The 13,284-nt window shown below is 45.1% G+C and overlaps 1 protein-coding gene across 1 annotated transcript in view; it reads left to right on the top strand.

Moving 5' to 3' along the window:
- Positions 1 to 13,284, top strand: part of LOC116947385 (choline/ethanolamine transporter flvcr2a-like) — a 31,879-nt gene continuing 18,595 nt past the window's right edge. The window contains exons 1-5 of the mRNA XM_032963048.2: positions 1 to 1,087; positions 2,892 to 3,030; positions 8,602 to 8,742; positions 10,494 to 10,561; positions 13,093 to 13,196. Of these exons, the coding sequence (XP_032818939.1) occupies positions 416 to 1,087; positions 2,892 to 3,030; positions 8,602 to 8,742; positions 10,494 to 10,561; positions 13,093 to 13,196 (1,124 nt within the window). The 5' untranslated portion in view covers positions 1 to 415. The remainder of the gene's footprint in view (positions 1,088 to 2,891; positions 3,031 to 8,601; positions 8,743 to 10,493; positions 10,562 to 13,092; positions 13,197 to 13,284) is intronic.

Here is a 13,284-nt window from a genome sequence, read left to right as displayed (position 1 = left end):
GGAAAACCTCTGCATTAGCTGGGTGCAGATGAAGCTGCCGCTGGGGTGGCGCTACGAGAGACCAATTTCCTCTTGCGTTACTCCCCTCCTAAGATGTCGCAGCTGTGCTCGTGTCGCGTTGTCCCGCACGTCACCTGCTCCACGCTGCTGTGTGTTGAGTGCCGAGGGGAGGCGGCACATTTTTGGTGTAACCGCGATCTCTACAACTCGCTCCGCGCATTCAAAAGCGAGCAAGGGTGTCGGAACGGACGCTCGCTTAGCCGATCGAAGGAACCATTGGATTGGCATGAATGAGTAAATGAGAACACAACGTTGATCACATTCGTTACTTTGGTTAAACGACGAGCCCGGCGTGTCAGCAAGTCAGTCGGATCCATTCATTCATTTAAACTGCCCGTCCGCGGACGCGTGGACGATGTCAATATCGGGGAGCGCTTACACAGGAGACCACCACCATCAGACCGCCAGTCCATTCGGTAAGCGTCCATATTTGGCCGTGCCAGGCAATGCCGAGGACTTGCTGGAGGAGGAGGACGAGGTGACCGGGACTCGGGGGACTTCTGAAGGCCCGGAGCACGACCGCCTCACGGTCCCGTCTCCTCCATCACCGACCCCAACCACGACCCCCGAGGCTCCGCCTGCCACCGGCTTGTCTTCTCGCCGCTGGCTGGTGCTGTTCGTCTTCAGCACGTACTCGCTGGCCAACGCCTTCCAGTGGATCGAGTACAGCATCGTGAGCAACATCTTCGCGCGCTACTACGACGTGAGCCTGATGGCTGTGGACTGGCTGTCGATGGTCTACATGTTGCTGTACGTGCCGCTCATCTTCCCCGTGACGTGGATGCTGGACCTCAAGGGCCTTCGCCTCATCGCCGTGGTCGGCTCGGCCCTCAACTGCGTCGGGGCCTGGTTGAAGCTGGCCAGCGTGAGGCCAGACCACGCGGGATTCGGGATCACCATGCTGGCGCAGGCCGTGTGCTCCGTGGGCCAGGTCTTCATCCTGGGCATGCCTTCACGCATCGCGTCCGTGTGGTTCGGCCCCAGGGAGGTCTCCACCGCCTGTGCCGTAGCCGTCTTTGGCAACCAGGTGCTGCAGTGTACATTGCTGTGCCGGTCCTGTGCGCCGTGTGTGCCGTAATCTCATCATATCAGCGTGCTCTCGGCCACCAAATTCACGCATGTAATAATATCTCTGCCACTAGCCATATTCTGAATTCGATATCATAAATTGGGCCGCCTCCCACGGTTTTGGAGATTTTAAGATGCCAATTCAACGGGATTAAATTCTCAAAAAGCCCGGACCCTGCCCCCCTAACGACTGGCTGTGAAGCGGCGAGTTATTTTCAGGAACTCAGTGCCTGGACAGTTCCGCCTGAAATGAAGCCCTGACCTGAGACATTGCAAGAAAGCCTTTATCCAAAATGTTGATTGATCATGGCTCATGGTGATTCACATGGAGGCGTATTCCATCCCAGTTAGCTGTGAAAACTCCCAGTTGCTCCTTTTGAAACATTTTTACCTGGCCCATTTTTATCATACATTTTGCCAGGGCCATATTTTGAGCCTCGCCCATCAATTTATAACCACAATTTCCTCCTACATGATTGGATTCTGAATCTGCAACATTCACAATTGCGTATCATTGTCTGCCAATGCTCTAGCTTGACCCCCCCCCCCCTCCCTATAGGTGCGCGTAGGTTCGCCTGACGCACCCCCCCCCCCCCCCCCCGCGAATCCTATAGAACGGCCGATATTTAATCCACGCAGAAACGATCAAGGATCAATAATATTAACGTCTTTAAGGAAACAGTCCACCGCCGGCTGCATTATTATTCTCGAGGCTTCACCCCCCCCCCGTTTCCTATGTGTACATGCATTGTCAGTAGACCCCCCATACGCAAGCGAACACATTTGGGTTAACCCCCCTCCATGCGTACGTACTTAAAGGATGGACGCACAATACACGTGTGTGTGTGTTTTAAGACTGCGAAAAAAGCGGACTAAACTGTAATGGTTATTAGGTTTCCTTCAATGTAACTGTATCAGCTCTCATTGTGTGATAGAAATATTAATTTAATATCATTATGGTTACCATTGTTAATTAGAAATGCGTAAACTATAATGCGAACATTGTGTTGTAAAAAGGGTGAAAGGGAGGGAGAGAAACGTATATGCACAAGAATAAACTCAAGAATGAAAAAAAAACCTCTTACATCAACCCTGAATGAGTGTGGAGCGCATGCGTGATGACAATTCAAGTAGGGAATAAGAACACTTCAATTACCTCTTGGGATCGATCCATCAACGAACAAGCAGTGAAAAAGTGATGCTATTATATGTCAGCATTTCATCATTTCACCTGCATTTTCGCAATATTCCATACAAACCCAAAGAAGTTAGGAAAAATCATTGCACACGTGGATATTCGTGTTGTTTGACCATCTGGAATAATCTGCAGCTGCACTCGTGAAAATTCATAGCGACCCTTTGAGTACTTTCTACAAATGAGGTTACAATAATTGTGGAGAACCCATAGGGACTCTTAATATAAGGCCATTTGGTATTTGTGTCATTCTTACAGTACAAAGGCTATCATGGGGTTGTTATAATTATGTTTTGTAAGCTTTACAGTACATTTCCGTCTTGAGTCAACCAGTGTGCATTTTACAGTTGCAGTCAACATTGATAAATTCAGAGACTTATAGTACGTTCTACAGACAGTTACCTTAAGTAGTTAAATATTAAGTCATTCATTTAACTGTGTTATGTAATGAAAAGCAAATGCAGGGCTGCACATTTAACTTTTTATATTCCTGAACTGTGTCGGGTTCCCCGAGTCGATGTAGCTTTCTGGGTTGAATGTCAAATCTGTCTCTGGCTTCTCTCCACAGCTTGGGGTGGCCATTGGTTTCCTGGTTCCACCCCAGGTGATTCCAAACGTGGAGGTGGCCTCACTTGGCTACTACATCAACATTCTCTTCTATGGCACAGCTGGGGTTTCCACACTACTTTTCCTGCTCGTTTTGCTCGGTAAGGTCTATTCTTGTGAATGTGAAATTTGACTGACGGCGATCCACCAGTGTGTGCTGGATACACTGGTGTCGCGCTGCGTCAGGCTGGGAGTTAACTACTGGACCTTGATGTTTTGGATAGCATGTATATGTACAGCCTCTTCGACAGTCCACTACTGGATCGGCTTTCCCCACGTTGTGCAGGCCGTAGAGGATGTTTGTTCATACTTCACCACGCTCGGTAGTGCAAGTTGGTGAAGGTACAGAACAACAGTGGATGTTGCAGCACTGCTCTCTGCTACCCACAATGCCTACTGCACCTGATTTTGTACAGAGTGGTTACCCATCCAAGCACTCTCCAGACTCAAAAAATCCTGCTGAGCTTCCGAGGTCTGACAGCACACTCCGGGTGATTTGGTGATCTGCGTTTTTGGATGACAACAAAACGAATGATCAATTACAACGCCTCTCCAATGTTTATCCTCCCAGTAAAATATAAAAGTATTAATATTGTCTCGGTTTTAACATGGCATCTTCAGATATGATAATGTACCTGTTCAAGGAGCACAAGCCTGGATGGAGTATTTTACAATGAGCTTGCACTTACCGGAGTCTGCCTTTCTTGAATGGCAAGCGGCTAGACCTCATCACCCTTCCTACATGCAGATTTTCAGCATACAGATCTTATCAAGTAACTAGCCTTTTGCCCGTCCTAGGATGGAAGCTGTAATATTAAAAATGTACATTTACGTTTTCTTGTGTGATTGTACATTTTTTTTAGGAATTGTTGCACGTAAATACATTTTTAATAACTTTTCAAATGAACTTAAGGCCTTTGGAAGATTTCTCAGTGTGTGTCTCTTATTTCTAGATTAGAAGCTTTCATGACTGCAATGATCCATACTCTTATTTATTTTTACCTACGTTACTTTACCGAAAGAACCAGAGAGTATGAATCTCTTATCACTGTTCAAAAGGTTTCCCTGCAGTTGACTATCCTTGATGAACACTTTGATCCGCTGAGGATTTTTGGATTTAGACAGAGCCACGTGCAACTGTCCATGGGAAGACTTACCTTTTGTTGCAAGTGCTGAATAAATAAATAAAGACACCAAATACACTTTGTTGCAGCGTAGAATTTTTTATTTGATTAACTTTCAATAAAGAAACGTCAAATTGAAAGCAAATTTGCTTTAGAAAAATTCCGCTCGACCTGTGGGAGTGTAAAAATCCACCCGCTCATGATTATTAATGGGGGGGGGGGGGGCTCTTTTGCAGTGACGTCACGTACGGATGTAGCACTGTGCTGCGTAGATTAATTGTTGACCGTCACTTTCTGTAAAGAAACGTCGACATATTTAAAGCGACTTTGCAAAAATAAATATATTTCTGCTCGACCTTCCGCATGAGTGTAGCAATCCACCCGCTCATGATTATTTTATTATTAATGATATGTGGGGGGGGGGGGGGTGCGGCATGTGTAGTGACGCAGTGTGTGGGACACATTTCTGGGCTATTATTGTAGTAATGATAGACTATTCATACATTTAAAGTAATGTTCCGGCGATGGGGTTTTCAACAAGTTTACATTTATATTGTTGTGGTTGTTAGGTTTTTAGTGGGTTGAAAGGTGGCGCAGTGGTTAGCGTGCTACGCTGTGGACCCTGGGCGACCCAATTGCAATATGCAGCCACAGCTCACACCACTGCCTCGTGGTATCTAAACTGGACCCGGGCTCACAGACTTCACCGATCCGCAATGTCCAGTCTGGTAAAGTATGGTCAAACAACCCCTGTGACCGTGACGGCGCATGGAGGATTGACTAAAAAGTCCTCAAAATGTAACTCAATCATAAATTTTTAATGGAAATGGTAGAAAACATTTAAACAAAAGCCCTTTCTACATAACGAGTTCAATAAGTTCAGCCCGACCTTTTTGTGCAGTGTAGTTTCAGCTTCCTGTTTGCTTTGCATTATTGATCATCAGCAGCAGCAGACAGTCTGGGGTTAAATAGCCTTGCGACATGTACAGCTCCTTTTGTCAGTCAACTGCTGGATGATGATCTCCTGCAGCCCGTGCCGGTCATGGTGGTTATTTGACCATACTTCATCGCGTTAGTCAGTGCAGGTTGGTGAAGGTGGGGAGCACAGACAGATGCATTGAAGTGCAGTACAACAATGGATATTGCTGCATTGCCAGCCACATAGCTCCACAGCCTAGAACAGTCTGCTGGGCATGGTGTTCACCCATCCAAGTACTCGGGATTTGAGATAAAATACATTCCTGCTAATTTGGTCAAACAAATGTTCTTTGTCGATAAAGCGATGAATGATTTAATGCAATGTACAGTATATGCTTTGCCTTTATAAATGTATAATAAACATGGTTGACAATGTATATATTGTAGGGGTAGACCTTTACGACCAGGTAAGTACCTTGTCATTCACCCATCATCCATCAAGATGTGAATTAGACTTACCCATGTTAACAAAAAATACTGTGTTATTTACATCCTCAGGTCACCTAAAGGGTTAAACAAATGAGAGGGACATGGCAACCCTAAGTGATGGGGGAAAAAACGTCACTTTGGCAAAAGTATGGCAAATAATCATCTCGAGTGCCTTGTGACTGGCTAGCCTTCTGTTGGCACGGTCACCTGCAGATTAGAAGGGTCTTAGTGTGTTGTGAGCGGATTTTTCATCCCATGACCCGGATTACAGCAACTTAAGGGAAGCATTTGTGCCAGTTGCATTTCAATTTTTTTTAGCAAACTATTCAAAAAACTGAACAATACTGCACAATATTGTAGAGTAAATCCGTTCCAGCGTAAGCCCTACAGCAACAGCATATTACAGTTGTCGTGAGCCGTATAAGAAAGTGATGTACCTCTAACTCTTCTCTAGGGGTACGGCAGGAGAGCGATGGTGCTGCTCTTGCGCCAGCTCCCCCAGTGCGCTCTCGGCTCGTGTCAGTTATTGTTCGGCGCGGTGTCTGACGTTCCGCTGTGCGTGCTGCGAACAAACCTTCGGAGATCATTCACAAAAAAAACTCGGCGGAGAGCGCATCTCTCGGAAAACGTATATTTTAGAGCAAATGTTTATTTGCCCAGCACTACCCTGGCCCTGAGTGAGGAGCCAAGGAGATGGCATGCATGGAGTGTCGCAAAGAGGGAAGCAATAGCAGGGCTGGTTTTTACTCGTGGATAAGGGAAGGAAGTGCGGGTTGGTACGAGTGGCAGGGTGCTGTCGCTTTATTGTGACTGGAAGCTTCAATTACAGTACAGTGCGGACGTATAAAAGCGCCTGTATATTTGACTGCATCTCAAGATGATTTTCAAATAAAATGACGTGCACTGAGATATGATGAATGAGGGATCATACTTTCTATGATGTTATTAGACAACGTCATAACCTATAAAGTAATACGACTACATTTTTGCATTATGCTAGGGCAATGTTAGGTCCCATTAGTGACTGAAATGATCTTATTATTAAATAACATTGGCTTTGTGATTTTAGCTCTCCGATGTGTTTTCAGTATTATCTGTGTGCTGGGAGTATGCAGAGCAACACATTGTACATGATACGCAATACAACCCGAAAACACACTGGAGAGCTATACAGCACACCACAAAAACCTACACAGTAGTGTGTATACATGTCGATGAATCACTGACATCATCTGGATAAAGTGTTTCTTTATGAATGTATTTTATTACCAATCTCAAGGCAACCATTACCACACAAAATAAGCAGCCATACTCCCGTTACAAAATACATCAGCGATCGGGATGTCTTCCAGACGGTTGTGAATAATCCTAAATCAGGCCTAGAGTCCAAATTCGTGACGATCCGAATAAATCATTTGTTTCAGATTTATCCAAATATGATGTCACAGGAAGTGAAGGTTACTTGCATGACATCACGTTGCTCTTTTCTCACTGAAAGTGGTGTCACCTGGCACTTTGGTTGGCATGAATACATTTCTGGGAAAATGATCGAGAATCGCCCTTAAAATCACGAATTTAGTCCTCTAATCATCGAGCATGATGGACAAAATATTCTGGAAACTTCTCCCGACTGACTATATTTTAATGGTTAAGTGGGTGGCGAACAGCTGTTTGTAATAAAAGTACAACAAACAACATGCGGCAAGGCCGAGTGTATATTTGGTGACATGCCAAATGTCATTGGGTAATAATGGACACTACCCATGGTCTTTCCACTCCACACCAGTAGCCTGGCTTCCTGTTTCCCTGAACATTACATTATATTCGGGTAAAAAAACACAACTTTTAAGTTGCCTCAGAGAATTAAGATACGTTTGAAAGGCATCCCTTTAAGCTTTGTGAACATCCATTCGGTAAGCAACATGATATTACTTTTTCCACGTTTTTGTCAATGAACTCTCTTAATTGCAGTGTGGGAGCTGCAGCGTAGCGGGCAGCACACTGCACCATCAAACAGGTCACCTCGGTTAGATTCCTGGCCATGGCTATTATCAGTGGCGAGTGATATCCGAGCCCGTCCTCACCCCTCCCCACTGACTTCACCAACCCGTATGGAGCAATGTGATGTATCGTCCAGCAAACCCCCATTATGGGAACAGAGTGGAGAGGCCTTCATCCAGCAGTAGATTAACAAAGGGCTGCTATACATTACTGCAATTAAATATATTATATCATGTGCATTGTTTCAAAGCTGGGCTGTTAAAGGAGATGGGGTAAATTGATACAATTTTTAATGTGATTATCTTTGCAAATGTCTAGTCCAGAATGTAAAATAGACATTAGCACAGCCAGCAGATAATACGAATCTACAAGATATGTAAGGATTGATTAAAACTTAAATAATTATTAAGACTGTTGGCAGTATGCACAAGTCAAAAACTACGAACTGAAATGATAGTGAATGTCCTTATAGGATATATTTTTTTACAGTAGAAAAAAATAAACAGGCATAGGCCCTTGTTCAGAACAGAAGGGTGAGTGGTTCTACTGCCCGCGGGTTTGGCACGATGTCCCATTGTTTCGCTCCACATGCTGGGAGCTTTTTCATGAGCTGAGCCATTACATCGGACAAGGTTCCGGACAACGCACGGCACGACCTGAAAACACATCGGAGAACCACACAGCACCACGTGGACAGGAGTGACCGACTCAGCATGCGCTCAGCTTGTGCAGCTTCACATGGCTTAACCTAGATTGTAAACAGCTTATTTAAATTAACAGTGGGAACTGCACCAGTTAACAGTTTTTCCTCATTTAGTATTTTTCAACATTAACTTGGAGCGTTTGATTTTTTTAAATATATTTTTCTAAGGGTGTGTTTATATTGAGCATCTACTGAAAGACAAAATACTCTTATTATTTTTAAATTATTTGTTTACTTTTATCAAAATAATCAGGGATTTTTTTCCAAGCCCCATAGTAAAAGAGCCATCTCACCCCACAAGTCATTGCCATTATACGGCACGTTAATGATTAATGTACCAAGTGTTATTTAAAGGTCGGTTCTTTTGTCAGAGTTAAAATTCATCGAGTTGATCTCAGCGTTTCCGGGAGCGCACTGACAATGTTCGCGTCTTGCAGTGTTCAAGGAGGGCCCTTCCTTGCCCCCAAGTCGGGCTCAGGCTTCACTCCTCCTCGTGCCACCCACCGAGTACTCTTACAGGCGCTCCATCGTCCACCTCGCTCGGAGCAGGCCCTTCTGCCTTCTCGTCGTCACCTACGGTACGACACACGCATGTTAACGGGGAGCCCGGCGGCGTGGTGTGGTGGGCATGGGGCCCCTTGCACGGGTGTCCCTCGCTTTATGCGGGTTGGGTTTGCGATTTCCCGCTGTATAATGTGGCAAACCTATTTCTACCCAAAATTCGCTATATTATGCGGTTTAAATTCACTCGCTTGCGGCTATGCGCTCGGACATGGGACAACATTCTGTCTGTACTGTGTGTGTACTGCGTGTGTACTGCGTGTGCACTGTGTGTGCACTGCATGTGCACTGTGTGTGTACTGTGTGTGTACTGCGTGTGTACTGCGTGTGCACTGTGTGTGTACTGCGTGTGCACTGTGTGTGTACTGCGTGTGTACTGCGTGTGCACTGTGTGTGTACTGCGTGTGCACTGTGTGTGTACTGCGTGTGTACTGTGTGTGTACTGTGTGTGTACTGTGTGTGTACTGCGTGTGTACTGCGTGTGCACTGCGTGTGTACTCTGTGTGTACTGTGTGTACTGTGTGTGTACTGCGTGTGTACTGTGTGTGTACTGCGTGTGTACTGCGTGTGTACTGTGTGTGCACTGCGTGTGCACTGCGTGTGTACTGTGTGTGCACTGTGTGTGTACTGCGTGTGCACTGTGTGTGTACTGTGTGTGTACTGTGTGTACTGCGTGTGCACTGCGTGTGTACTGCGTGTGCACTGTGTGTGTACTGTGTGTGTACTGCGTGTGTACTGTGTGTGCACTGCGTGTGTACTGTGTGTGTACTGTGTGTGTACTGCGTGTGTACTGTGTGTGTACTGCGTGTGCACTGCGTATGTACTGCGTGTGCACTGTGTGTGCACTGCGTGTGTACTGTGTGTGTACTGCGTGTGTACTGCGTGTGTACTGTGTGTGCACTGCGTGTGTACTGTGTGTGTACTGCGTGTGTACTGCGTGTGCACTGTGTGTGTACTGCGTGTGTACTGCGTGTGCACTGTGTGTGTACTGTGTGTGTACTGCGTGTGTACTGTGTGTGTACTGTGTGTGTACTGCGCGCGCTACTCAGCAGGCAGCTGTCTCATGCGGTTTCGCTTTGTGCGCACTTTTTTTGGGACGCATCTACTACTAGCGCATAAAGCGAGGGACGCCTGTACAAAGAATGAATTGGGCGACCCCCGATCTAACTTCGTCCCTCTACCGAGGCCGGCACCTGAGACCTTCCTGGTGCGGTTGTAAAGCCCGTGCACTCGATCGCTAGCCAATGCGACATTGCATTTTTATCCGCAGATGCGTGCACCTGTGTGCTCATGTCTGGGAACCCCCCCCCTCCCCCCCGTATCGTGACCTCGTTTGAAGGAGGAGGGCGCACACATGCCCAGGGTGGGGACCGCGCGGTCAATGTTGAACCCCGACCATAGGATCTGCGTTTGTCTGTCGTGTATTCTGCTCTGGTTCTCGCCCCCCCCTCCCCCTTGCGTATGAGGAAAGACTCTGACGCCCATCGCCCCCTGCAGCTATTGAAGACGGTTTGAATGTGTGGGAACAGATTCGCGTTGCTCGAGAATGTCCATTCTAGTCTGGCGTAAGCCGTGGCCGGGTTCATAACAAAGAGCACGGACCACTGTGAGATGGCGATTTATATATGTACAGTATTAAGTGCCAGCCATGTGATTTAGAGGGGGTGGAGGGCTTAGTCAAAATTCCTACGGTAGACGTTAAGTTATGTTCACTTTGTTATTGAAGACGATATGTAAATGAGTGATGGAAATTTTTATGTCTTGTCAGGCATAAACACAGGATCCTTCTACTCCGTGTCTACCCTCCTCAATCAGATGGTGATTCGTCACTACCCGGTGAGGTGACGGAGATTAATGCTGTCTTTGACAAACACATCACACTGTCTCACAACTTATCTAAAGGGTGAACAGTCATGATCATTATATTATGCTACAAAAAAATATACTTGCAGCTTGTTTATAATACAGATTTTTTTGGGTTAGATCGCGTAAATATATAAATGTATCGTTATACCCGCCTGATGAAGCTAGTTGTAATTACTGGCGAAACGTCGTACTCGGATTGTAAATGTTGTGGCTTGGCTCTCCAACACACCGGTGTGCTGTACTAGTGACGAATTGTCATCTAACCCAAAAAACCTGCATCATGGATGATATTGGTCGCGAAAGCCTACATGTTAAACTTGCAGCTTGTTATTTGCAGTCAGCTTTCAAATGTTTTTTTTATAACAGAAGACTACTCGTTGGTGATGTCACACCGTGTTAATGGGCTGCGTCGACATTTGTATTTTGGAATGTGTGCAGACTTCGCAATGGTTGAGTAACTTGTGTTCCTGCAATTGAGGTATCCAGCCATCTGTAGTCGCTGCTACCATATGCAATGAACAAAATCCGTGACTCTTCTATCCAGAGATTTAACGCATTGTCGCAATTTAGTCACAATTTTTGTCAAAAAGGAGTGCATCCTAGTGCCTATAGTGGCTGCATGGCTTAACGCTTACTAATTCCTTTCACCCCTCGAGACTGTCGGTTTCTGGCTCTCAGCATTCTCAACAGATCCACCGCCCACCTCCATGGGGGACCGTTCTCCCACAATGACGAAACATCTATAATGCCGCGATGATGATGATGATGTGGGCATGTGTGTCTCACAAGTGAGACAAAGTTCACTGACCAGCGTGTCTTTGGTTACATTTGTATTATTTTGGGTCACAAACATTGACCCTGTGCACCTTAACCCCCGTCATTGGCTATTCACAAATTACGTTGGTTTCCAGGATGAGGCAGTGGTATGATATATCATTACGATAATTTTTTCTAATTATCGTTATATTTCCTCTGGTGTAGGCCAATCGGTTTAAAAAAAACAATACATATATTGTCAGAGCATGTTTGTTTGCATGTTCACCACAAGCATGTGTGGTTAATGCAGACCTGATTCCTTAATGCTGGCAAAAAGGTCCCATGACGATCACTGACTCACAATGTGCACTGTATAAATATCTTTCTTTGCAAATTTGCAATAATTATCAGACGTGTATGGCAGGCGTGTGTTGGGTGAACATCAGTAGAAGAACTAAGTCATCTTTATTTTAAATGGACATACAGGAAAGCACCAAACAAAACTATAAAAATGTGAAATATATATACAACGCTACGGGAAACTGGTTTTGCAATAATTGTCATTGTGAAATTTAATATATCGTGAAACATATAACAGCAATCATTCTAATAAATGAAGAAAACTTGTAGTCAAATGTGGCATTGCAGTCATGAAATATATAGGCTGCATGTTATACTTATATACATGCTATTCAATAAGAAACTTAAAACACATTCTTGTGATTGCTGTTTGTAAGGAAAAAAAATGTAGTGCCTGTAATTATTTTTATATGCATTGTTAATGATTAACTTTTAAGGTTAGTAAATCGGCACTTGTGTTTGACATAAATACCACCACTTGTATGACCAAAGTGTTGGAGGTGAAAGGGTTGTGAATCGATACTGCATTTTTGAAGCTGCTATTAACCGTTTGCAATCGGGAGGTTATGTACATTTATGCAATCTACCGTAATGGTTTCCTGGTGTAAATCATCCATGTCAGGTTTATGAAGAACAGTGTAGTTGTAATTCTTTTGGCAAACACGTTAAGAATTATGCCAGTGAATCTGCTCCTTCTGATAAGCTCACAAAAGTATGTTTGCCTAGCGGGGTTATTTCATTTGGGAAGGCATGTAGCAACTTGTCCTTGCACAAAATAATTTCCCTTAAACAGCAGAGTTAAGAAGATATGACCACAATCCACTGTTTGTGAGGGAGAAAATGTTCTCCAGAGTGTGTTTCTAGTTGCTAAGATAACTGCCCTGGGAATGTATCCATGTGGTACAGGTTTAGATCATTCCCAAATTGTAAAGTAACATGTACAGTACTTGTCAATCCACTGCTAGATGAGGGCCTCTCCACACCGTGTCGGGTGCTGTTTGACCCTGTCAGTCAGTGCGGGTTGGTAAAAGGTGGGAAGCATAGAAGTATAGTACAACAGTGAAATTTGCTACATCTGTTGGCTACTGCCCACTAAGTAGCAACCACCTATGGCAACCTGGCCGTACATGGTGGTCACCTATGCAGGCACTATCCAGGATGATACCTGCTTAGCATCTGGAATCTAATGCATTCTGGGTGATTTGGCCATAGGCAAGGTAACATGTGCAAAATGTATTGCACGGCATTGCACATATGACGTTTACACTGGCATCAAATCGACATGATGGAGGAGGCATCGATGGTAGACTGACTTGCTTACGAGAGGCTCTTAACTTGAACTTTCTTACCCTCTGACGACAATGAATTCTTCTTGTTGCACACAGGGGAATGAGGTGGCTGCTGGCTGGATCGGTCTTACCATCGTGCTGGCGGGGATGCTGGGTTCCATCATCTGTGGCATTTGGTTGGACCGCACCAAGACCTTTAAGTAAGTGCCAATGTGGCTCACACACCTTTTTCCGCATTGGGCTTGCTGTTTGTATTGTACCTGCATATGTTCAATAAAGTATACACAC

This window comes from Petromyzon marinus, chromosome 29 (assembly GCF_048934315.1).
Source record: "Petromyzon marinus isolate PM22_M1 ecotype Great Lakes invasive population chromosome 29, UKy_Petmar_22M1.pri1.0, whole genome shotgun sequence".
NCBI lineage: Eukaryota > Metazoa > Chordata > Hyperoartia > Petromyzontiformes > Petromyzontidae > Petromyzon > Petromyzon marinus.
This window is presented reverse-complemented; position numbering and strand designations above follow the sequence as displayed.